This window comes from Colias eurytheme, chromosome 16 (genome assembly GCF_061535395.1).
Source record: "Colias eurytheme isolate Ceu_HAF_F1 chromosome 16, ilColEury1 Martin Lab GWU primary, whole genome shotgun sequence".
In the NCBI taxonomy this organism is placed as follows: Eukaryota; Metazoa; Arthropoda; class Insecta; order Lepidoptera; family Pieridae; genus Colias; species Colias eurytheme.
Window position 1 is genome coordinate 6,160,128 of NC_142995.1, and position 26,338 is coordinate 6,186,465.

General features: G+C 34.0%; 2 protein-coding genes across 3 annotated transcripts; one reads left to right on the forward strand and one right to left on the reverse strand.

Moving 5' to 3' along the window:
• The first annotated feature begins 245 nt into the window (after positions 1–245).
• On the forward strand, positions 246–5,119 carry LOC149901854 (putative peptidoglycan muropeptide transporter SLC46). Of its 2 annotated transcripts, none has more exons than XM_090110828.1 (8): positions 246–461; positions 1,854–2,114; positions 2,547–2,721; positions 2,844–3,021; positions 3,149–3,527; positions 3,611–3,851; positions 4,467–4,528; positions 4,676–5,118. In XM_090110828.1, exons 2-8 carry the CDS (start codon positions 2,015–2,017, stop codon positions 4,681–4,683), a joined length of 1,143 nt encoding a protein of 380 aa, XP_089966954.1. In that variant the 5' UTR covers positions 246–461; positions 1,854–2,014; the 3' UTR covers positions 4,684–5,118. The 2 variants fall into 2 exon arrangements, with proteins under 2 accessions (XP_089966954.1, XP_089966953.1); XM_090110827.1 differs by lacking the exon at positions 246–461 and adding an exon at positions 781–1,168 and having other exon boundaries at positions 4,676–5,119.
• A 275-nt stretch (positions 5,120–5,394) lies between these two features.
• Positions 5,395–26,105, reverse strand: vas (ATP-dependent RNA helicase vasa). Its single transcript, XM_090110682.1, has 14 exons — positions 25,963–26,105; positions 25,609–25,650; positions 25,370–25,484; positions 24,775–24,894; positions 19,346–19,608; positions 18,920–19,105; positions 18,751–18,837; positions 18,473–18,610; positions 17,944–18,120; positions 11,734–11,929; positions 11,034–11,231; positions 10,013–10,143; positions 8,819–8,944; positions 5,395–6,920 (listed from the first exon to the last, which is right to left on the reverse strand). The coding sequence occupies exons 2-14, from the start codon at positions 25,639–25,641 to the stop codon at positions 6,861–6,863; spliced, it is 1,830 nt and encodes a 609-aa protein (XP_089966808.1). The 5' UTR covers positions 25,642–25,650; positions 25,963–26,105; the 3' UTR covers positions 5,395–6,860.
• Positions 26,106–26,338: the final 233 nt, after the last annotated feature.

A 26,338-nucleotide genomic window follows, 5' to 3' on the forward strand; every position in this document is an offset into this window, starting at 1 on the left:
TACATCATTTAAAAGTTAAATTAATTACAAGCATCCGTAGTTATGACGTCTAGTCGGCTTGAACATATTTTGCGTTATTATTCTAAGCATACAATATTGTATGACGTGTATGTATTATATTCTCCTACTCAATTCTTGTTCTATAACTGGTTTTGCTAGCGTTTCGACTTGTTAACAATCCATTAAGGTTCAGGTAACTGTGCCTAACACCAAACGATTTTTTTTTGTGTGGTGTTTCTCCAATGTTAGCCAGAAGGGCTTCTACATTTTAACGCGGACGCGGGGGTGAACTGAAGGTTCACCCTGGTAGCGACATGCACAAGGGCGTCTCCCCTTGACGGGGATCTCGAACCTCGGCTTGGGCTGTCGCTTGAGTGGAGGAGGCCAGAAGGGCCCTAATCGGACGGGTCACCAAACGATGTTATTTGGTACTTACTAAGAATTAAGAAATTACAATTTAGGTTGGTAAACAACGACGTTACTTTTTAAATTATTTTTACGGATGAATACCTTTATGTATTTTTTCTTATTATGTACCTACCTACCAAATGAATGGGGCTACTAATTGTACATACTACATTTTGAAGACCCTTAACTACTTCACGCCATGGACTATTTAATTAGGTTCAAAAACGTGCGCGTAAACCAAGCAAAAAATAATATAAACTCCACGGGAGCCCGTCTCGTACCCAAACCTAGCATGTTTTATTGCAATGAATGCCCGTGGATCAAACAAAAGATGTATGTTTTTTATTTATGTTGTTGTCGAACACGACATGGCGTTGAAAATTGTTCCGCTGCCCGCGTAATATGTTATAATGTAACAGATAGACAAGTGAGTCATGGGCACAGCTTTTAGTATGGATGGCTGTTACTCATTGTACGATAAAACTTATCGCTGATACAGTGTGAATGCGACGTACCTATATCATCAAAGATGTAGAGGCGTTTTATTTTAGAATTTCCCCTGTGAGTAATTCTATTAGATATAAAAGCATTGGAATTTATAAAAAACGTTTATTTTTATTGAAAGTTAAGAGAAGAGGTGCTAAAATGTCGGGTCAAGAAGATAGAACTGTGGAAGTGAATGTGAAGACAGCGAAGAGATCTATAAGCAACACTATTGAATTGTCGCTGTTTCTGTACATAGTGTCTACTGCACTCACCAGTAATATACCTACATTTTTTATTTATTTTTATAATTTTAAAATTTATTCATGACATTTGTTGTATGTGTGTTTCTTTAAAAATGTCTTATTTTTTATCTTTCTCTGAATTGTGAGTGAACGGCAATTATCTTTTGCTAATGAATATTGGACCTTATTAATCGATAGAGATTGTGATAGAGATAATCTCTTAGCGATAGATAATTTCTATGATCTATGTGTTCTTGGGTAGATTTTGAGATACCTAGTTCTGAGTGCCGCTAAATTTAATATTGTAAATATTATGTATTTTTAGAAATAAAAAATTATTATTGCCCTTGATCTACGATAAAATATACTAGGAAATATTGGTTCCTGTACCTATTCACATTCCTTTAATCAAATGAAGATAAATAATCAAGGATTATTATTTTCGGGAAATCGTATAAGTATCAAGTTATGTAATAGGTATAATCTAAATAAATTCTTAAGTTCCTATGTACTGTAATTCTTATGTACTTAGTTATAATGACTTGAAAACAGGTTTATTTGTTATAGAGAAAACTGTTATAATATGTTCTAAGACTAAACACATAATATCTACCATACCTAGCGGAAAAATTGAGAAAAATGTGCATATTTTTTTTAATTAAGTACCTAGGTAGTTACCTATGTAATTGCTTCACCATCAATTTTATATAATTACAGGTGCTGCAGTAAGTAATATATTACTTTACCGCACTTGTGTACACGCTCTCAACCACACAGAGGCAGAATGCAGACCATACCTATCTCCTATAAAAAACAACGAGACAAGCCACCTTGAGGCCGAGGTCCAAAAATATGCTACATTCGTAAACACAGTGAATATGATTATCGAAGCAGTTGTTCCTGCACTTCTATCATTTTTCCTTGGCGCCTGGTCTGATACGTATGGACGGAAACCGTTAATGGCTTGGGCTATTTTAGGTAGGTACCTACCTATGAAAATACGACACCCTCACGCACAATGTAGGCTACTCATAAGCAAATCAGTATTTTTTTTATATATGTATATATAAGAGCAGGTAACTGAGCAGGTGGATCACCTAATGAAGTGACACCACCGCCCATGAGCACTCACAAAGTTACCTTTGTGAGGCTGTTACCGGCTGTCGAAGATGGATGTAGGCTCTCTTTTTAAAGGTATTTAAGTCATACACGTGCGGGAATACAGAAGGGGGTAGACTGTTCGCACGTGTAAATTATAGATAGGTTTACTTAATTACATATAGAGAATATTAATGTTTATAGGATGCAAGATGCAATAATTAAAGTATGTAATTGGCATCGTCAATGTAAAATACTCCCGTATGAAGTTAGAGAATAATATAATTAATTTAAAGGTCTTCTTTATTTTAGGTTCATCAATATCGAGTATGCTACTCGTCCTATTCGGTTTATTGGATAATCTGGGACCTTGGTGGTACATTATCACAATGATACCATTTTCCATTACTGGTGGTTTCGTAGTATTGTTTACGGGAGCATATTGCTATGTTAGCGATATAACTTCTAAGGAAAACATATCGCTAAGGTACTTAAACACTTTTTATTGCTTTCATGTGCATATTAGAATCGATAGCATTAATCCTACGCAATGTAATGAATTATAACTGTATCATAGGTTTTTTTACTTATTGCAAAATGAATTTTCAGAATGACTATGATTGACGCCACGACAACTTCGGGTGCAGTAATTGGATCATTATTAAGTTCATACTTGATATTGTCCATAGGAAATGTGTATCTCTTATTATTAGCAGCTTCGTTGAATGTGTTCGCTTATGCGTTTACAAATATTTTTATTAAGGAGTCATTAAATGGTGCATTACAGGTAAAATCTATCTCTATGGATCGATTTTTATTTATTTTTTCGTATTTAGAAATTTCATTTTCGTATGTTACATGCCGAGCTGATACTTCTTCCAGCTTCCTTGAGTTTAAATAAGTGAATGTTTCAGGGTGGATTCACCAGGGTATTAGACCTTTTACACGTAAAGGATATGTTCAGAGAATCTTTCAAACGACGACCAAACAACGGGAGGAAGCAAATTATATTAATAGCGATGGCAAAGTTTCTTCTGGTGTCCATTATGTATGGGACAAGGACATTGGAATATTTGTTCACGAGGCAACAATTGCAATGGTCCTTGCAAGACTACACGAGATATTCAGCCGTCAGTACATCTATTTCTTTTGTGGGAGGATTCCTCGGAGTTATGGTTGTACAAAAGTTACTACGACTGGGCGATATTACCTTCACCATATTTGGTTTATCGACCAGCATAATTGAGTACGTCTTGAAAATTCTAGCCGTCGACTGGATGTTTATGTACTTGGGTAAGTAAGGAAGTTTGAGGGTATGGTAGGGGGATACATTTTAGTTTCCGACAGCTTAATTTATTTAATATACCTTGTTTTAGGTTCCTTTATTTCAATATTCAAAGGGCTATCAAGTGCGCTGTTGAGATCTTTTATAAGCAAAACGCTTCCAAGAGAAGATGTGGCGAAAATATTCGCAATATTATGCGCTTTTGAGAGTTTTGCTCCGTTGGCTGTTCCATTAGTATACAATACAGTGTATGCTATGACTGTGGCCACACTACCTGGAGCTATATACATTTTGAGTATAGTTCTTGTGACAGCAAGTATCATCATGTTAGGGTAAGTTATATTTATTTTTAATTTTGATAAAAATCGATTATAATCTAAGTTAAACAATTATGGATTTAGATCGACGATCGATCAATCGATTTTAATTTTAAAATAACGCTTAAGACTTTAAGGCCACTTAAAACTTTATTATCAAAATGACTGTATTAATGGCCTTCCAAAAAATTATAAGATAAGTACATAAATGAAATCATATTGAACTAGAATCCATTTTAATAATTCACAATAAAATCTTTCAAATTAGGAACCTACCTTGGTACTTCTAAGACCTAATAATTTAAGATAAAATGAAACTATTTGGTCCGATTTATTTCAATACTAGCTTTCCACCCGCGGCATCGCCCGCGCAGTCAAAGAAAAACCCGCATAGTTCCCGTTCCCGTGGGATTTCCGGGATAAAACCTATCCTATGTCCTTTCTCGGGTATCAAAATATCTCTATACCAAATTTCATGCAAATTGATTCAGTAGTTAAGGCGTGATTGAGTAACAGACAGACAGACAGAGTTACTTTCGCATTTATAATATTTATTTCAATATTTTGAAATATTTTTTTTTATTTACGATTAATTAAAAAAAATATTCAAATTTTAAATATTTTTTTTAGGTTCGTTCAATACTTCCATTGGCGAGCGACAGGAATTACGTACAACACGTTCGATTCTCCAGGTAAATGTTAAATTAAAGTTAGTTATTAATGTTATGTGTTTAATGCTAAAGCCTTAATTGAATGTTTTTATACCATACCAATTCTCAATACAATTATTGTTTTTTTACCAATTTATTATCACTCATATTCATTATTATTTCTTACAGATGCCTAACCAAGCGGCAATTATGACAATAGAGAATTGCACCTCTAGAACTTAAATTATATTTAGTGTACCGATATCATATGGTGCTGAGGAGAGAATATATACCAAGACTAATAAATACATATTTAAAGCATTACAAACGAAAAGTTAGTGTTATAACATACGTATAATTGATATTGTAAAACAATTTTATTCAAGTGATTATTTTTGATTCACTTATGTAATATTATTTTTCTATTCTCAAGTATTATCACTTTTTTATTAAGGGCTACTATTAATTGATAAGTATGTCTCGACAAATGTTATGTACCTGATAACTTGAGTGGAACTTCAGATTGATAATATAAATGGATAACGTTATTTAGGAAATATGTAGTATTTTTGTACTTATTATTGCGCTGTGATAGATATAATTTAATTTTACAATAAACTGTTATAAATAAACTAACGCCTTTCATTTATGGGTCACTAAATTTCCGCCCGCTTTTTCAAAAGAAAACCCGCATAGTTCCCGTTCCTGTGGGATTTCCGGGATAACACCTATCCTATGTGTTAATCCAAGTTACCCTCTACATGTGTGCTAAGTTTCATTGTAATCGGTTCAGTAGTATTTGCGTGAAAGAGTAACAAACACACACATCCTCACAAACTTTCGCATTTATAATACATATTAGTAGGATAGAAATTGGGTGGATCAAGCATTACAAAAAAAAAACAAAATTCATAATTCGTACTTTTATTAAAGTATTCTCTCAAAACAGAAAAATATCTTAAATCTATATCTTATCAATTATATATACTTGTGTCTTAGTCAATTATTGGTAATAACATGTACACATATATTTTGTACTAACAGAAAAGGGGCTGACTATTACATAGGTAATACCTGCCATTGAAGTGGCTTACCTATACTTTTGACATTTTCAGGTAAATATGCATGTGTGAGTAACTTGATGTATTACTAGTTTATTTATTTTAAATTTAAATACAAAATATTTTAACGCGATTCTTTGTACATATGGTGAAAGATGAATAATGAAAAATATATCTTAGTGCAATATTGTATAAGTGTGTTGGGTTTGTACGCTTATAAAGAAGTGTAATCACTATAAACTAGGTATTATTCTTACTTTTATGATACTAATTATTATCAAGTTACGCGCACATGCGAAAAGACGAATTAAGCTATATTTTGTTTTAATTTTAATGCAGACACACTGGGGTCTTCTAAGTCAATCAAACTTTAGGCGTTTGACAAATCTACTTATAGTAATCATCACAGTCTATATTATATAAAACCTATGATTTTGTTTATATTTGTACATGTGTGGGTTGTATGGAAGAAATCGCTAACAAGCGAAAGTGTGGCCCATTGTACTCTAAGGATGTTAGGATAAGTTTATGTACGCTATTTAATGATAATCTAAATATATATTTTTAAAACAGCTTTAAATCACTTATAGTTCGCTGCGGGACATTAAAAGCAGGTATTTTATTTGCGTGTCTATGAGATTCACGGCAACAAACACAATGATGACATTTTTGAAATATCAATAAATTCAAAATGAGCAATTTCAACACATCACAGATACAATAATCGCCATGCTCTGCTAATTTTAACAATAAGTTTTAATGCCTATAATGGAAACTTAAAATCACTCTTAACAAACTTAAAAAATAAACAAAAACGAGAAAAAAAAAGGTCTTCTATGCTAATAAGTACAACATATGGTGTGTATCACAATCAATGGACTTGTGCAGTTTGATGTTGGTGGTTAAAACTTAACGATTAGCTTATAACTAAGAATACTTGTCACAGTAGTTGCAGTCTTGAGTAATATCGAGTAGAATGTTCACAATTAGACAAATTTGTAGCTCAAGCACCACATTTGTAATGCACCACACGTTGCACAGATAAAATCACCGGATAGTGTACAGGTCGCGTCATGTAAAAAGAACGCTGACGGTTAAGCTGCGCACTAGCGATTTATTGGTCTATTTGGTGTTATGAGGTGGTATAAGAATAACAAATATGTAGTTGCGAAGCCACGACTCGAGAGCCTACTTCAAAAATAAAATAAGCAGCAAATAACTTTCGTGCTAAACTCGATACATGCCAAAACACACCCCATCACTTTCACCCAGCGTTCTTTTTACATGATTCGCGTTATAACAATAACGCGCCATTACCACTCCTCGTCTGGTTCCTGACCAGTCTCTACGGGCGCGCTCACGTTGTTGAAGTTCTGGAAACAATTATTACAAATAAATAAATAAATAAAGGACATTATTACACAAATCGACCTAGTCCCACAGTAAGCTCAATTAAGGCTTGTATTGTGGGTACTAGGCGACGATAAATATAATATTTAATAAATACATATATAGATAACACCCAGACCCAAGAACAAATAATTGAGTTCATCACACAAATATTTGCCCTGACCGGGGATCGAACCCGGGACCGTCGGCTTGTACGATTTTTGTGTCTGGAGATAGTTATGACGTAAAGTGCCTATATACAGTCTACTTCCTTGTTAATATTAATGGTAGTCTGGAAGAGATCGCTGCCTAGCGATTAGGCCGCCATTTGTACATACTTGCATCTATTTGTCTTTTTCTGTGTTTATTGTAAATCTTGTGTGTGTGCAATAAAGAATTATCTATCTATCTACTTCTGGGATGCACTACCGCGCCATTACTAATTCCTAAAGAATTTCCTCTTACTACATTATGCTTGTGTAATCGCGGGCTGAAAGCGAATAAAGCCATATTTTTTTCAAACTAGGGATAATCTACAATTACCGATTAAGACATAATCCACTAGTGTGAGTTTGCAAATATCACATGCCAACATTATTTTTAGTTCATGGACATGCCATGGTTTAGTCACGATATTTTTATTCATTGTATTGGTGATGTGTAAAATATGCAGATTAATTCAATAAACATAAACTCTTCTCATTTATAATTCAATTATAATAACTATTTGCATAATGCATACTAATTTTAATATATAAAATAAATATACTGTATTATGTTTATTAAAAAGTCCTTCTAACTTTACCGATTAATTAAATATTAATTGACTCACGGCTAAAGCCTGTTAATCCTAAGCTCTATACGCTTTGTTGCATGTATTTGTATTGTGTGAAATGCATTTTTTTATTACTACATATTAGCAATTTCTAATTCTATTTTATTTTTTTTTTCATTTAAAAATTTTAATTATAAATGACATCATACATCACTACGTAAGTATATTGATAATAAATTAACTGGGATTGCAGGTTTTAACTTTAAGTATATCACTTCTAAGGACATGCAAAATACAAAGAAAGTATGCACTAGATAATTAAACAAAAATAAGTAATCCTGAAATAAAAATACATAAACGCAATCAAGAATCAACACAAAATCAAGCATGCCATGATCAATATAAAGCAAACATTAGATTTAAAAAGTATATATTGATACTATTATTAAAAATTAGAAATTAAAGGGGAAAATAAATTTTGAATAGGAGTTTGCACATAATTTAAAACATATTTGTACCTCATTATCGGCCGTTGACCTCTATTGTTTGCATTGAAAACAAATAATACGTTAAAAAGTGATAACTTTATAATAAAATGTATTATGTCGCCTACATATTATGACGACTTATAAGCGGATATAATATAAGATAATAATTTATCAGTTACATATTATTATTATTACTATGTAGCAGTATTCTTTAAATTTTATAGTTTGTGCAATTTAAGAATAGAAATCTGTTTGCAATTTGTTTGAATGATTCCAAATTGCGCTTATAATTTTTTGTTCATCTACACAGCATCACGTTGAAGTATGCTTCATACTAATCCCTTTTTCAAGTATCTCTAACCAATTGTTTAATTCGACATTAATTATTTTATCCCTTTCACACTTAGGTAGTTAGTTAGGTGTGAAAGGGATAAAAAAACATACAGGCGTCATTCAACGTCATATTTTTTTGTTACAAGTTAATGTTCATACTGAAATCTCCAGTGTATTAGATATAAGCTTCTTGTATGCTACAGAAGATGACAGATTGATATACATACTTATACTAATTTTATATTTATCACTACGTTTTCAAGTATTAATGCAATAGTGTACTCACTCGGATATCACTGCCGCCGTATTTATTGCTCTTGTAGGTGGCAGGTCCGCCACCTTGCAGGAAGTCGGGCACCGGTTGTTCCGCTTGCCGTAGAATCTTTGATAGATCTGCTACTAGCGCCGCGTCCTGTGTGCACGCGAGTGTTATTCAATTGTTATTTTTAAGCTATTGCCACAGAATACATAATAGTAGCTAAACGCTACAGAACGGACACTCTCCGCCTCCCGCCAAAATTAAACACTTACCTCACCCCGCGCGATCAGTCTAAAAATGGTCCATATTTTTCTACAGGGACGATACGCAATGAAGATTGACAACATTAATCAAATTGACTTAAAGTAATTTTATTATTTTGGATTTTTGATTATCGTTTTTCGTAGAAAATGGTTAGATATTGTGCTGTTTACGGATGTATTTCATCAGAAAAACGCGAATTTTTTTTTTTACGTTAGTCACAAATGTGCCAACCATAAAGCGTTAACACACACATTTGCAGTCTCTACAGTGTGACTGTCAAAACGATAATTTTGTATGGAGTGTCCGGGCTGTGCTATTGCAAAGCTTCTATCGCGGGCCTTGAGCGCGGGGACCGAATCCAGAAATTTAGTAACGAAAAACCTCACGCTCCCCACTCCGACGAGCTCGGAGTTGTGGCTTGAAGGCATAGCATGCAATAGCTTTACCGCGGCAGTCCCCGAGTGCCACACGTATTTTTTTAGTTCTTAGCTTCTTTCATTATTAAATCATGTAGGTACAAAAAAAAAATTGTCGCTACAAAGCCTCATATTCGTATTTCATTAACGATAATGAATTTCACTGGCAATACAATATAACAAAATACATTTTCCAAAGATACCTTCTTTACTTGACGCTACACAAAAATATGTTTGTTCTAAAATATTCTATGTACAAGAAATATGTTCACATTTCATTTTATATTCAATACATGTTGATTAATAATCTATCTGTAATTCTATTGATCTAATTATGTAAAGAATATAAATTTATAAAGAATAGAAAAAAATCGATCACGAGGCGGGACTCGAAACCGCATCCTTTCGCGCCATTCCGGGGCGGATGCCGTGATCGAATTTTTTTTTCTATTCTTTATAAGTAAATTTATATTTATAAAGCATTTGAATGCCATAAAACAATAAATGTCAATTTCAACATAATATGTAAAGAATAATTTACCTTTTCGTCATCAAAGAATGATACAGCCTTGCCTCGGTTCCCAACACGTCCCGTACGACCAATGCGATGCACGTACTCATCTATGCTTTTTGGTAGGTCATAGTTTACAACTATATCCACGTTCTTAATATCTGTTGGGGATAAACGGAAACTATTTAGGGCCAATTTTTCAATCCCTGGTTAAAACTTATCTGTCCAATAAAGTATTACAAGATAATATTAAAATGTCACCTGTAAACTGTCAATTGCGGGCAATAAGAATACATTTTGAAATGGTAGTTTTTTACGTTATTCGACGAATAAGTTTAACCAAGGATTGAAAAATAATAATGAGACAAAGTGTGGTATTAACTATGTTCTTATTATATTCGTATTTCACATAGAAGTATTCGCATATTAGCAAATTTTTTTATGATAATTAGTACTTATCTGGTGTTTTACAAGTAAACATGGACTGGAAAAAGGGAACAAAACATTTGTCAATACTACTTTCAAGTAATCAAGATAATTTCAAAATCACCAGTGTTTTTCCCACATAAGTCTATGCAAAAAGCTGAGTTCTTCATAACATATATTCTATCTCGACATATTTTCATTTGCCATCTATAAATTACTAGTGGTCCGCCCCGGCTTCGCCCGTGGTACATATTGAGTATTCTATGTCCTTCTCCTGGTTCTAAACTACCTCCCTGCCAATTTTCAGCTAAATCGGTTCAGCCGTTTTTGAGTTATAAGTGGAGTAACTAACACGACTTTCTTTTATATATATAGACTAGCTTTCCACCCGCAGCTTTGCCCGCGCAGTCAAAGAAAAACCCGCATAGTTCCGATTCCCGTAGGATTTTCGGGACAAAACCTATCCTATTTCCCGGGGTAAAAAGTAGCCTATGTCCTTTCTCGGGTATCAAAATATCTCTATACCAAATTTCATGCAAATTGGTTAAGTAGTTTAGACGTGATTGAGTAACAGACAGACAGAGTTACTTTCGCCTTTATAATATTAGTAGGATTATAACTTTACCCAATCCCCTAGCAGCAACAGCGGTAGCCACCAATATACAATGGCGGCCGCTCTTAAAGTTGTACAGCGCCTCTTCCCGCTCCTTTTGCATGCGATCACCGTGGATCGATGACGTCAGCATCTGTTGTTCCGACATTAGTGACGCAATGAAGTCCGCCGTGCGTTTCGTTTCCACAAACACTAGTATACGCTTGCCATCTGAAAGTAACGTGTGGTTTTAATATATTGTTTACTAGCTTTTCGCCCGCGGCTTCACCCGCTTTGTCTAAAACCTAATAAATTATATATTAAAACCTTCCTCCTGAATCACTCTATCTATTACAAAAAACCGCATCAAAATCCGTTGCGTAGTTTTAAATATTTAAGCTTACATAGGGACATAGGGACAGAAAAAGCGGCTTTGTTCTATACTATGTAGCGATTGTAAACTTCGTGAATAGGTAAGATTATTTAATGGAAAAATTTTAATTAAAATAGAGCGTGTGTGCCGAGAACACGTGTCAGAAGTGAAACTTTTTTTTTTTGGTAAGATTCAAAGATACCAAAATCGTCGCCTTACTCCATGACGTGACGTCATGACACGAATTTAACTCATATTGAAACAATTCTACGAGTCACACATTCAAATCTTCACACCTAAATCAAACTATCCATGTGTATACAGAAACCAATCCATACTACGATAAATGACTAATCTTACCATTGTCTTCCACGAGTTTCTTGAGCATAGTCTGTTTCTCGTATTTAGCAACTTGATGGAATATCTGTTCGACATCTGTACTAGCACCGCCGACTACACCGACCGCCACGAACAGGTAATTGTTGAGGAAACGCCCCGCCAAGTGTTGTATGTCTTCCGGGAATGTCGCCGAGAACATGAGCGTTTGGCGTTTATCCTGAAAATATATGTTTATTAATATACAAAATTACTATACAGGGTGTCCCACTATTGGTATACTAAGCGCGAAGGGACTTGTAGTTTTGCATACACTGATCACGTAAAAAATACTGAAACAACTTTACGCCAAAATTTTTTTGCTAAATTTTTCCTTAAAATCCATGTTTTCTTCTAATTATGTGAGCATTTTGTCTATGAAAACATAATCTTAAACGATAGCTCACGTGCGGGTGGCAAAGTTGGGCGGGTTGCTTGTTATGGGTGTACACAGAGTTTTAAGAATTCATCTATTTGAAAAAAAATGCGCCTGGAATTTTATAAGTATTTTTTACGAACTCAGCGTATGCAAAACTATAACCCCCTTTCAGCTTAGTATACCAATAGTGGGACACCCTGTATAGGCGAATTATGGCTTATGTGATGCCTTAATATTGATGTTTTGCATTAAAACAAAACATGTATTATGTGTCGAATAAAACACACAGCGTTGGTGAAGAAAGCTGTCTATGAATCCTATATATCTCTATGAAAAAGGGTCACCTTACCGAATATCAATGGATCTTTCACCTCACTAGCAAGAGCGCGTCCCTAATATGTCATCTGTCATCGCCAATTTGACATCACCTTTGAAGCGCTGTCATCTGCCTCTGCCGGCATAGCATCTTCATCAGCAAGCAGTAAACTGCAACGCTGTGTGTTTTATTCGACACATAATACATGTTTTGTTTTAATGCAAAACATCAATATTATGTGTCTTTCTAAAACACACAGCGTTGGTGAAGATGTGTTTGATATCTGCTGGTGAAGAAAGACATACAAACGCTATGTTGAAAATAAATTATCTTGTTAATATTGTAATACCTAAGAGTATTAACAACTTAAATTTCATTCCTTTCAGAATGTTAAATGAACCTCTTGTATTGTAAAATAAAGTTATATTTTAAATTCTAAAAACAATACAAGGGGGTTATGTAGCAACAACAAAAATTGTTTTTCTTTCATGTAAGAACTAACCATATATCCTCTAAATTTTAAATTATTCTCCTCAGATAATCATAAGCCAATACTAATGAACTAAGTCTTAGAACCTAAGAACTGATTTATTATTTCTCTGTATCTTTGAAACAAATCAAAGTTCAAATAATAAGATAAAAATAACATTTTAAAAATTATAACTCAAAGGAAGATCAATGTTATCAAGGATAAACAATGGAGCCTCTAAGGCTAAATACTACAGTAAATAACATCTGTATATAAAATAACTATAATACCAATGTTAACACAACTGTACCTTAAGCTTTAAGCATGTTTGTTACACATTGATCATTACTTGGATCTTAAATCAATTACAATTAATTAAATAATTAATTAAACAGTTTAAGGTTACCTTAAAGTAAACCAGACTCACTGGCACTGGCTAAATTGACTGATTGACAGTAAAACTTTATAAAGGACTGTATGGTCCTTCCATTGCCTCAACAGGTTGGTGCCCTTACTACCTTCTTGAAGCCACTGCTGGACAGGGTTGCTACTGTCTTTAAGATCTGGAAGGACCTAATCTAGCCAGACATAAAGGTTTGTGTTGCAAGCTTAAAGGGTCCGCCCCTCTATAGATAAGAATCAATTATCTACTTTTAAGACTGAAAATCAGTCCTTTGTTACTTGAACCAACCCTTCCACATGGGTCACTGGGCATATTTATGTGTCTGGTTGTCCTCACAACCGACCCCTGATGGATAATATGTTGTTGTATCCATTTTATATCCAAATTCAGGTCAGGTTATAATCTTATTTTGCTGCGATAAAAAACTCTATTTTGAGATCTTCAGAAGTCATGTTCATGTCATGAGCTTCTCGGCCTGACCCCAGTAATAGCATAAGAGCTCCTGAGAGAATAGGGTCAGCTTGCTTATGATAGACCTAGGCTAATTAAAATTAATTAATTTAATTAAATTAGCTAAATAGAATCTCTGTGTACTAGATTACATACATTCTTCTATTTTTTTTTTTTTTTTGCATTATGAAAGTCACCTCCTGCTTGGAGGATCATATGTTGGCACTGTGGAGGGGCACCACTATCTAACTGCTCTTTCCCTTTGCTCTACAATGGGCTTTTTTCTCCCCCCCCCCCCCCCTTTTCTGACTGAGCAGTTGGGGGGTAAGGCCATTCACCAATGGTCTGAGTGCTCCTGACTTCCGGGTCAATAACCATATATAACCATAATAGTCAATAACCATAAGCCATCTTTAGGCGCTTGACATCGAGTTGCGGAGAAATGCCCGTATATTATTATTATTTATTATATTAACCATAAGCCACCCTTGGGTGCTATGTCTCTGCCCGGGTCCCGAGGTGCGAGGTGCGCTAGTACACTTGGAGGATTATCCTTGGAAGGGAATATTCAGCCTAGGCGTCAGCTCCATCAACGACTGCAGATGTCGCCTAATTCGAAGCAGGCTTTGGCAAATATGCCCTGGCACTAAAGCACCTCTTTGGATAGCGGAATGGACCATATCAGGAGCCTCCGAAATATATTTCCTGTTGTACAAGGTAGGAGAAGCCACTCCGGTACAGGTAGATTTCTTGAGAGGCAATCTAAATCACAAGCCATTTAGGCGTCCTGGAAGCGTGCCAAGAGTTATTCTCAACTTCTCATCTAGGTACAGTTACTCAGTTGTGAGGGCTAAGAGAATTAGCAACCTTTGTATGTGGGCGACCAAAGTCTGATTGGTTGCTTGGGCTACAGGATGTGCGCCCCTTTCAATCTACTCAGAAGCATTTTTATTGCATACCTATGGTACACTACATATAAGTCAGAAATTCTAAGGCCAAGTCCCCTGCTTCCCTCTCCATTTCTCTGACAGGTAAGTACTGTTCAGATGTCCTACTCAGCCCGCATCCGCGGTATCTGTAGTTAGGAAGTGACAAACTTGTTCTTTTACAAAGACTATGACATCTCTGTGTATGTTGTCTTTTCCACAGCTCGTAAGTCTTGTGTAGCATGTAGAGGGAAAGCCTTTCTCTCTTGGTCTGCTGTGCGCGAAACTCTAGAGAAATACCTGGAGGCGACAACTGTACAGTCCTCTCAGTGTTAGATGTCTAGAACTGTCTGCAACTCTTATTTAGTGCAAGACATGGTCCTCTTAATGACTACCACAGTATGCTCTATCTTTGAAGCTTTTGGGACTAGCAATAACACAGACATTTCTATACTATCACACATGAGGCACAAGTACAGGTTTACAATGTACATTTTGTAATTGATGTGCCAAACCTGCTTTCCCAAAATCTCTATGGTCTCCGGGACCTGTAAAGTTAATTGGAACAATCCTTGTAGACAAAAAGATAATTGTCTAACTAGAAGGCTGTGGCTCATTCTGTGGCTTTACTAAAATCTCCATGGTCTCCGAGACCTGTGAAGTTAAATTATTAGAATAATCCTGATAGTCTAACTAAATCAGAGGGCTGTGGCCCTTTTTGTGATTGGAGTGCCAATCAAGCTTTACCAATATCTCCCTGGTCTTCGCGACCTGTGAAGTTGAATTGGAATAGTTCTGCCCATCAGGCTTTACCAAAACCTCCATGGTCTCCGCGACCTGTGAAGTTAAATTGGATTAGTCATGGTAGACCCAAAAGATAATTGTCCAACTAAACCAGAAGGCAATGGACTTTATGTGGCTGTAGTGCCAATCAAGCTTTTCCAAAATCCTCACAGTCTACAAGACCTGTGAAGTTAATTTTGTAACGGTCTCAATAGACCAAACTTAATAGCTTAAATAAAACAGAAAGAGGGCACCTCTAGCTTGTAGGGTCTCCGCGACCATTTGAAATGGCTGCAATATGCAGGCAGAAAATAGGCCAATGATGCCTGATTGTACAAGCCAATCCTGGCCTTGGAAGAATCTCATTACTGTTACCAATGATGTCTAATTTTACAAGCCAATCCTGGCTTTGTAAAAATTTAATTACCGTTATAACCTGTGATATGTATCAAAATTACCTGGTTAATACCTAGGTGTTTAGGTGTCTCAGATTGAATATCAACCTGGCGGAGCCATCAGCTCTTATTGCCAGAAGCATATCTGAATGTAAGTATGGCATATATTTTTCTGTGTCTTTCTGGACACTCAGTACTTTCAGCATAACCATACTAAGCTAATCATGGCTAAGGACGCCTTGTACATATTTTCAGTACATATTTTTGTAGAAGATACAAATAAAAAATACAAAGATTTTGGTTACTTTACTGTTGATATTATAAAAATTTTATCACGCCTGAGTGTTAATTTTAAGGCAAGCTCTTTCACTTAAGTAAGAAAGGAACTAGATAAACATCATTATCATCGGTAACATTATAAGCAAGAATGATATCATTCAACTGTTCGAGGACATGGTAAATATGGGTCCTTGATGATGATAACGTATATAAACATATCTACATCTCCTAATATGCAATGTCTATTTCTTATGATTTTTCAATACTTATTCAAATAAGTACCCATAGAATCAAAGCTTATTCTGGTATCAATTGACTATGAAAACACGCTCTTTATGTTAAGAATTATTTACCATAAACTAGGTAATCTCAACTTGTAGTAATCAGTCCCTCATACTGAAAATTTTGTGAGACCGTTGTTCACATTATACATTCTATATCATATCTTAAGTAATGTAAAATCTATATGTGACATGCTTGATACATGATAGATATTGAAATTATATTATAATAGTTAAAATTAACAATTTCCTCTCTTAGAATATTGTGACAGACAGGTTTTGTACCTATCTAAAATATAAGTACCTCTTAATTGTTTTGAACTAATTGTGTAGTAGTGGGCACTAAGTAGTAGGTACTCACTTTTGTTGAGGTAGTTACAACTGAATGGTCTAAGTGATTGAGATACCTCACTACCTGCTGCTGGGGCTCGTTAGTCATAGGGGATCACGGTCGATTCCATAAACCTAAGTACCTTCTACCTAGGTAGCCTAACGATATCTCACAATTCTGGTTAAAAGCAATACTTGACACAGTAACCAATGTGCCTGTGTATGATAAATAAACCCGATGATAATATAGCGATCTCACTATAGGCATGTATTGTGTTTTATTATTAATTACCTACATCTAAATATTGATGTATTTGTGTCAAATACTGTGAAAATATGTATGCCACGTGTTGCATGGAATTCTATGCACGAGTACGGACATGTTATGACAAGTCTGATTGTACTTACGGAATTTCTCGTCTCCCGGTCTCTTGGGCAGTGACGAACCATTGCTTCTCTCGTCCTCCGAGGACGAAAAAGAGTTCCCGCCACTATTATACATACCAAAGCACCGGTTTTCGAATTTTCTTCCGACAACGTGGTCTTTTGTGTTTCATATTGGAACTAATTCCGTTCCTAAACCAATTACTACTAAAATTTAACGCTTTATGTGTTTTATTCAGGTAAAAGTAACTTAATCTGATCACTTTTACTAGAGATAAATACTAATTATATTCTGCGCGATGTTATTGCGCACGAATTCATAAACGCTATGCCGGCAGAGGCAGATGACAGCGCTTCAAAGGTGATGTCAAATTGGCGATGACAGATGACATATTAGGGACGCGCTCTTGCTAGTGAGGTGAAAGATCCATTGATATTCGGTAAGGTGACCCTTTTTCATAGAGATATATAGGATTCATAGACAGCTTTCTTCACCAACGCTGTGTGTTTTAGAAAGACACATAATAATACAATACAGGGATGTTTATGTTACATTAGAATTAAAATATAATTTGATTACTTAAACAACTCAAATCTTTAAACAAAAAATTGCAAATGTTTATGTAATGATAATTCTCATAAACATTTCAAAATTTTTGCCACACTATTTTGTTATTCAAGATAACTTAGAAGGTAGGAAAAGGATAAAAATATACATTTTTGCTACATAATAATTAAGAGATTAGACAATTTTCTATATTTACGACATAACCAAAATTTTTTTTTTATAATATACTCACGCTAGGCACCATACTGGCGTGATCCATCATTTTCTCCACGGACGGAATGAAACCCATATCGAGCATACGATCCGCTTCATCGAGTACCACGAAACGAACGCTCTCAAAAGAGATGCGGTTGCGATCGACAAAGTCGTGCAAACGGCCCGGCGTCGCTACTAGGATGTGACAGCCTTTCTGTTGTGACAAGAAATGGGGAAAAGGTTAAATTCATACCAAAATTAAGCATACTGCATCTAATATATCGTTTATTAAATAATAATGTTTTTAATATTGAGGATTGACGACTTGATAACATAGTAGTTCATGACCTATGTATTAGAAGGTTTGGATAAGATACTACTGAAAAATAATAAAAAAGAACATGTGTTTTCAGTATAGAGCCGTACAGCTAATTTTGTACATCAAATTTTTCCATATTAATATATAAAAATATTTAAACTTACACACACACACATACACAGATTATAAAGATCGAATATAAATTTGACATCTCTAAGTCACGAAAAATAACCAAATAAATACTTACAGAGATTTGGTCACCTTGATGGCGGACTGCTGTACCACCATATGCGACGGCTACTTTTATAATGGACCCATACGAGAACTTTCTAGCTTCATTGAATATTTGCAGTGTAAGTTCTCTTGTTGGCGATACTATTATAACCTGCACAGAAGAATAACAATTAGTTCATCATTATAAACTTTTAACAAAAATTGTTGTGTAAAGTTTTATAGAAAAACATACAACTCAGTATTAATTAAGCAGTTCAAAATAATATATTTAAAAAATTCAGGTTTTATTACCTGTGGTTGAGCGCATCTGTCTTCTCCAACAACTAATTCACGATTATCTTGTAGCAATGTGTTAATAATGGGAAGCAGGAAAGCAGCCTGAAAAACAAAACATAAACGAATTATTTTAGTCTTCAAAAATTGAATCTTTCATTATATGAATATAAAATGTGTATATTACCGTTTTTCCAGACCCAGTTTGAGCACATCCCATCAAATCTCTGCCATCCATGATGATGGGAATGGCGTGCTTTTGAATCGGCGTCGGCTTTCTGTATCCCGACTTGAGGATATTGTCTAATACATATTTCCTCAAGTTGGCAGTCTCAAAGCTATCAATAGGCCTTGGAGGATTTTCACCAGTTACCTATGTATCAAACAAGCACATTAATTTATGAATTGCAGTCATTTTTAGTATGCATAAAATGAATCAATCAAGGAAACGCAAAAAATAAAAATTTATTCAATATCAATCAACCGTAATGTCAATCGATCATAACACAAAGTATAGGAATACACATTGATATGATCTTTAAAATTGAAGGATGTTTCTTTTTATTTGAATTGGTGTTAAATACTTCAAATTTGTTTAGCAAGTTGACAGTACCTTAACGGCAATACAGTCGAACTTGTCAAAGTTGATGCCCGAGCTGATGGTGCTGCCAAAGATCTCCTGCTCGTTCTCCGTTGGCTCCGGCGGCACGTAAGTCACGGGCGCTTTCTTCTCCTCGTCACCTTCGGGTGCTTCGTCCCCACTACCCCGGCCACCACCTCGGCCTCCGCCCCCGCGGCCTCTGCCCCGACCGCGCCCGCGCTCACCGCGTTCCTCGCGATCCCCTCTATCCCGATCGCCTCTATCGTTGTAATCGCCTATTTTACAAAAAAAAAAGCTTAATTCTATTTATCTACCCTTATTTTATTGAAGGTTCGCTAAGAATTCTGTTAACATATACCTATGGCCTCAGACCAATAAAAAAGTATAGACGGAGCTGTCGCAAACAATCGGGGCGAAATAAGTGAGGACTAGTCTCGGCTTTGTGTGCGTAACTTGGTGTAAGACATCGTAGATTTGCGCATGTGTGCTAGAGAAAAATGTTGCAAGCGTTGCGATGCGACTCCCAAGTGCGAGAGATATACTTTAGTGAAAAGTGTTATTAGTATGTAGTATTGTTGTGTATTATTAATTTATTATGTATTTGTCTTGGGTGTATGAAATGAAAGATAATTTCTTTTAATGACAGTTAGGTATTTATTTTCATTTTAAATACAATTATGAAAAAAAAATCTAATTTAAGAAAACACACAACATTTTATACGTGAATGGATAAATGAATGACAATAATGCGAACCATGTATGCTCTAGCTTCTGTCTTCAGAAAGACATGATATTTCGCTTTTATACACACTTCTCATAAAAAAAATCCAAATGCCTATAAAAAACAAAAATATATTAATGATAATTTAATGCCCTTTATGTTGTGACAGTTTTTTGTAATGTAGTAATTTTGCTTACTTTGTAAAGTACTTAGTATTCGTAAAAAATTACGATTTCCCTTACTTTTGGGAAAAAAATAATGTTTTTAACTTGCAACACTGACACAATGGCGTGTTCCGAGAAAGTATGTCTAGTATTTTTACGATTTTGTTTAAAATATACAGCAAATAGGTTACTTATTTGTGAAAAGTTATCCCAGAAGCTTTATTTTTAAAACAGGAATTGTTTTTGCAACACTTTACAACACAGGACGGCATAATTTCGCAATTATTAGGTATTGTTTACTACGTCATGCGCGCTCGCTTACTCGCTGCAGACTACCGCACAGCCGTCTTCATATTTCCGAATCGTCTTCATATTACGTGCCTCACTTGTAGGAGCGCAATGTTCCGTCTATACTTTTTTATTGGTCTGAGCCTATGGCTGTTTGTATACATAATATGTTTTAGAATTGTACTTGTTACGAAAATTTATGTATTTTTTTGGTGTTGTTAAAGAATTGCTTCTATTTCTGTTTGAGTTAAGACAAAATATTTTTTTAAGAATATCTTTAAGTTTTAAATATTGAAAATTTGTTTTACTTAAATAACACTAAATTCATGTAGTTATGATTCTCTGAATGTCATCAAATATCACTTTGCAATCAAAAGTTGTAATTTGAACACAGATAATATTTCAATTCATTATTGTTTTTAAAGCAGCAAATGTTTACATGAAGATTTATTGTTAGCTGCCCTGTCTTTGCACGGGCACTTATAAAAAAAGAATATTATGTACATACATTGTATAATTCTGATATATATGTATTGTATATTATATGTTCATTGAGTGACACACATTTGAAAATCACTACTACATAGTATAAAACAAAGTCGCTTTCTCTGTCCCTTTGTATGCTTAAATCTTTAAAACTACGCAACGAATTTTGATGCGGTGTGTTTTAATAGATAGAGTGATTCAAGAGGAAGGTTTTAGTATATAATTTATCATGTTTTAGACAAAGCGGGCGAAGCCGCGGGCGGAAAGCTAGTTTAAAATAAAAATTAACGAAGACAAGCGCGACGATTGACGCGTTCTGAACATGAATTGGTTAAACATAACACTATAGACATACTGTTATTATCTACTTGAATCAATAATTATATGTAAGTATAGGTAGTGAAAGTAATTTTTTTTAGTTAAAAGTTAATCCTGCCAGAAGGATTTTCATACAAGTAAAAAGACCAAAGCAGTAATTTTTTCCCATTAAAGCAGTATACATGAAACAATGTAAATGTACTTTCTAAATATATACAAATAATAATTGTAAAATGTAAATTGATGTTTCCTTTTTTATACAATAGAATGTAACAAAACGCAACCATTTTTGGTAACAAAAAGTTGAACCTAAGACCTTTTTCTGTATTTGTTAATAAAAAAAGCTCTTTAAACAAAACATGTGAAGTGCCATAAATTCTAAACAAACTAAACACTCCCATAAGAGTAATTTATGGACCCTGTCATCTTGAAACACTTCAAAACACATTATAATTTTCTACATTGCAATGAATGTTAATTTGAAACCATTTATATTGAAAGTGCTTCAAATATTACAATACAAAACACAAGGACTTTTTATACATAATTTTGTATTATTAGTTATAAAGTACAAGCATTATGTTATAATAGAAATAAAACTAATACGTAAAACATTATAACAAGCATATTGGCAATGGCTAGAATTCTTTTAAAGATATTGCTTGAGTAAGTATGTACTTCTAGTAACTTATAAAAATAAGAAATATAATAAGTGCTCATTTAAATAAGTTATAAGTGCAAACTCTATAAAAAAAAAAATTATTTATTACGAAATCTCATTATAATTTAGAATGGTTCAGTGAAAGCGCACATATTGATTAACACTTAAGAGCTGTAAAGCATCTCTACTACCAAGAAATGAGTCCATATTTAGACTGTATCTGTATTATTGTTTATGTTATCTTATCATGTTACAAAAGACTGGATTGAAATGTATGAGGTTGCAAAATCAACTTGATTATGTTCATGTGGTATTGCGGCACAGGCCATCTCTCCTCCTCTCTTTGTGCGTATAATAACTACCTATGCATATTATATTAACATTGCACTCGCTATTTGCCTTGCATTTGCAATAAGAGGGTTGTCTTAGATGCAAACCAAAGGGCAAGAATATGTAAATGTGCTACATACAAAGAATAAAACAAAATTTTTCTTCCCACCGTCTACCCTTAAAATAATGCAAACGAGTTAAATCTTTTAAATTTTTTTTTAAATATGTAGTGTTTCAATATCTGCCGTCCTTTAACTAAAAAGCCGTTAACCAACAAATGGTCAATTTTCAGTTTTAAATGTAGGGTGACAGAGTTCAAAATTCTCTATCTTTCTGTCTAAGAATCATTTCTCTAGCATTAATAGTTATAGAGATATGAAAATATTGTAAGCCGTTAAATAACACAATTTTCAGCAATTCCATAACTTGAAAGCGTCTAACCAACACTACTTCGCTAAATTTCCTTTAAAGTACCTTAACCGCCAGATTTAATAATTATTTTTTAGCTTTTTACTTGACTAAAAGTACGTTATCAGATTATACTTAACTATAGGGACGCAAAAGGACTATAACTGCTTTATGATAAGCTTTCATATAACTATTCCAATGGAAATCCTTACCTTATTTGCAGTTACTCGCCCTTAACGCTTTTTTAGTTAAGTAATTTTATTTAGGACAAATTCTAATAACACTTTTTTGCTTAGCTACAAAGCAGCTAACCCTCATTTTTTAGCTAAAAGGCAGCTATCCGATTCTGGTGATGCATCAGTTTTGGGGATGAGAGTGATGATGAAATAATGTCGCCCCCAAGCAGAGTACCGATTGCTTTTGATTTTCTTTTACAAGACGTATTATTTCTGATCAAGTTTACTAAGTTTTAAACAATCTAGCAGCTAAATTACGGAAAATATAACAAGTCAAAGTTACGAAAATTTGGTAGGTAATGGTCACGACAGTGCGAACTTTCAATCGTACTTCTCTGTTTAGACTCTGATTTGTCTCTGTAACCGAGAAAGAAGACATAGGCATAGACATCTATACTATGTATTTAATTTTTAAAACGATTTATTAATTATGTAATTTACCCCTTGGGTGGAATAAGTAATCGACTGTCAAGCAATGTACTAGAGATGGTAATACAAAAATTGTTATGAGTACACTACCTTTGACCCGCCCACGGGAGACCATTTTGCCACTATTGCTATTTTTTCTTTTATTTATATTAGATTATTAAGATTTGTATTTTTTTACATGGTAGCAAATAAAAAGTTTTCTACCTCCTGCTATTTTCCACATATTCTGGTATATTATATTTTCTAAATGTGGATGAAAGACAAAGAGTCTTCTAATCATTTGATAAGCGGTTCTACATTATTTATTAAGAGCATCCCACATGTAAGAGCTTGAAGCCCTATTGAAACCAGGGTGTTTTTTTTAAAAACCTCTTGCACAAGTCTTAATTTTTTTTTTCAGGAAACGATTTATGTTTACATTGTTTGTGGTTCTATATTATGTACCCACAAACAGACGCAAAAACCATTAATTTAGATAGTGTTTAAATCCTTAATACTTAAACCTAAAAGCTTTTGATCCTTTTCCTTTCCATTGGTTGACCTAGAGGATGTAATTCTCGAGAGCAAAGCCTCAGACAGCAGCAAATTTTTAACATTAGTAAGATTAAAATTTAGTACAACTATATAGAATCATAGTACAAAAGCATCTAAAAGCCCTTAAACGTTGATTATTAAGTTTTTGAAATTTAAATTAAAGCGAAAGTCATAGCTTAAAAGTAGTTATAGTAGCTTAACGACGTTTTAGGTAAGCATTTTATTACTAAATAAAAAAAAAATCACAAAATGAAAATAAAAATACTAAATTACTTAGCTAAAAAGTCGCTATGGTATGTTAACGGCCGTCTTGTCCAGTAAATAGTTAAAATTTTCAGATTATATGCTGAACTAAACGAGAAAAATTGAATTTAAAAATAAATTATAACAGTTTCTGGGTAAAAACTATTATTTATATATAATATAATTAAATTTCGATCGATGTATCTCACAATAATTATTCTTAGTGTCATAATTTTTAAGAAATAACGATTTCCGTGTTTTTTGCCATTTACTCGAAACTCACTTCGTGGGCTTAACGGCTTTCTAGTTAAAGGACGGCAGATATCTGAAGTATACAAGCTTATCTTAATATCTTAATACTATTATAAAGGCGAAAGTTTGTAAGTATGGATGTATGGATGTTTGTTACTCTTTCACATAAAAACTACTGAACCGATTACAATAGAGGGTAACTTGGATTAACATATAGGATAGGTTTTATCCCGGAAATTCCACGGGAACGGGAACAATGCAGGTTTTCCTTTGAAAACGCGGGCGAAGCCGCGGGCGGAAATCTCGTTTTTTTATATTTTAAAAAAAGCTGTTGAAGCCACTGCTGGAAAGCTGGGTAAACAAAGACTCACCATTGGATTCATAGTCTCCCCGTTCCCTGAAGCCCCCCCGACCTCCGCGTCCCCCGCGCCCTCTGCCGCCACCTCGGCCTCCACGGCCTCGTCGCTCACCGAACCCATTTTTGTCGAAATCTTTAAAAAATAATTAAAGTGAAACTTTTATTACATTGTCTCAAACTTTACAACTTTACAAATACGATAATTTTGTGCCTAAGTTTCACTTTTACCGTGGTTTCATAAAACCACACAACATTTTTTTTTCTTATAGTATACATTTTACATGTTTAGTAATGCTATAATATTGAGAGAGAAGCTAATTAATCATTTTTATATCAAATATGAATTTGGGACTTTTTAATCCATAATATCTCAGCGATATGTTTTCTTGCAAATGTAGCGAAGAACAAATGCATAACTTTCAATATAAGCTTGTCATGTATTCATAAGAATAAAATAGTAAGCAAAGTACATAATTTAAATTAAAATTAACTGATATAACATAGTGCAGTAATTAATAATTTATGTAGGTAATAAATTGATTATAATAAATTTGTTATAACTTAAAATAATATTATTATCAAGATATTTTTAGTGTCTATGAATTTACCATTTACTTCATCTTCTATGAATGATGTAAAACCTCTTCCCTGCGACAAGCTGTGACCTTCGTCAACATCATCATAAGACTTTGTGTATTGTCTTGTTGGTGGCGGCGGCACAACCTAGTAAAATTTAGATAATGTGTTTATTTGCAAATATAAGTTTGTATGACTTTCACTTGCACAAGTCCAATAAGATTTTTGATTTAATGACATATCGTAAAATTAATGAATATGTATTACTTACAACATCACAAGCATCGTCCCATTCATCATCCATGATCTGAAACTAAAACAATTTGTTAAAGATAAAAAATTGGAGGTAGGAAGGTCCTTTGTGCACATTCAACATTTTACTCTACCCACAAATTTGAAATTATTCTAATTATTAAGCTTTTTACCTATTTAATTTTAAAAATAGCATATGAACACAAATGTATGGTAACCAATAAAATATATTTTTGCATTATTTTATCAGAATTACAAATTGTTTAATGGTAGGTAGGTACCGGCTTTGGAAGCCACACGTGCGGAAGACAAAAAAATCATTTTGAATAGGTTCAATCCTATCAATCATGCCGTAACATTGTTCTATCCTTACCTTAAATTTGAAATTATTTGCCTAAAACTAAAAAAACCTGCAACAATTTCCTGAGAAAAGGAGAATGGCGACGATAAGTAAAATTACTGCTTTTTGGCAGTTGGCGCGAGCGTTGCAAAATGCAAATGAAATTGTGGACAAAGAGCAAAGACATGACACTTTGCTATTGTTTTTTTATGTAAAATATAATTGTATCAAATACAAGTATTTTGGACATTAAGCTATTATGCATTATTATTTTATAAATAGCATTATTTTAAATTTTATCATAAAAATATTATTTATTATTAACATTTACATTGGATTTTACGTGCCTTGTTTTAAATTCAAACTACAAACTGAAGATACATACTATTCGAATTAATCTTCCGATAGA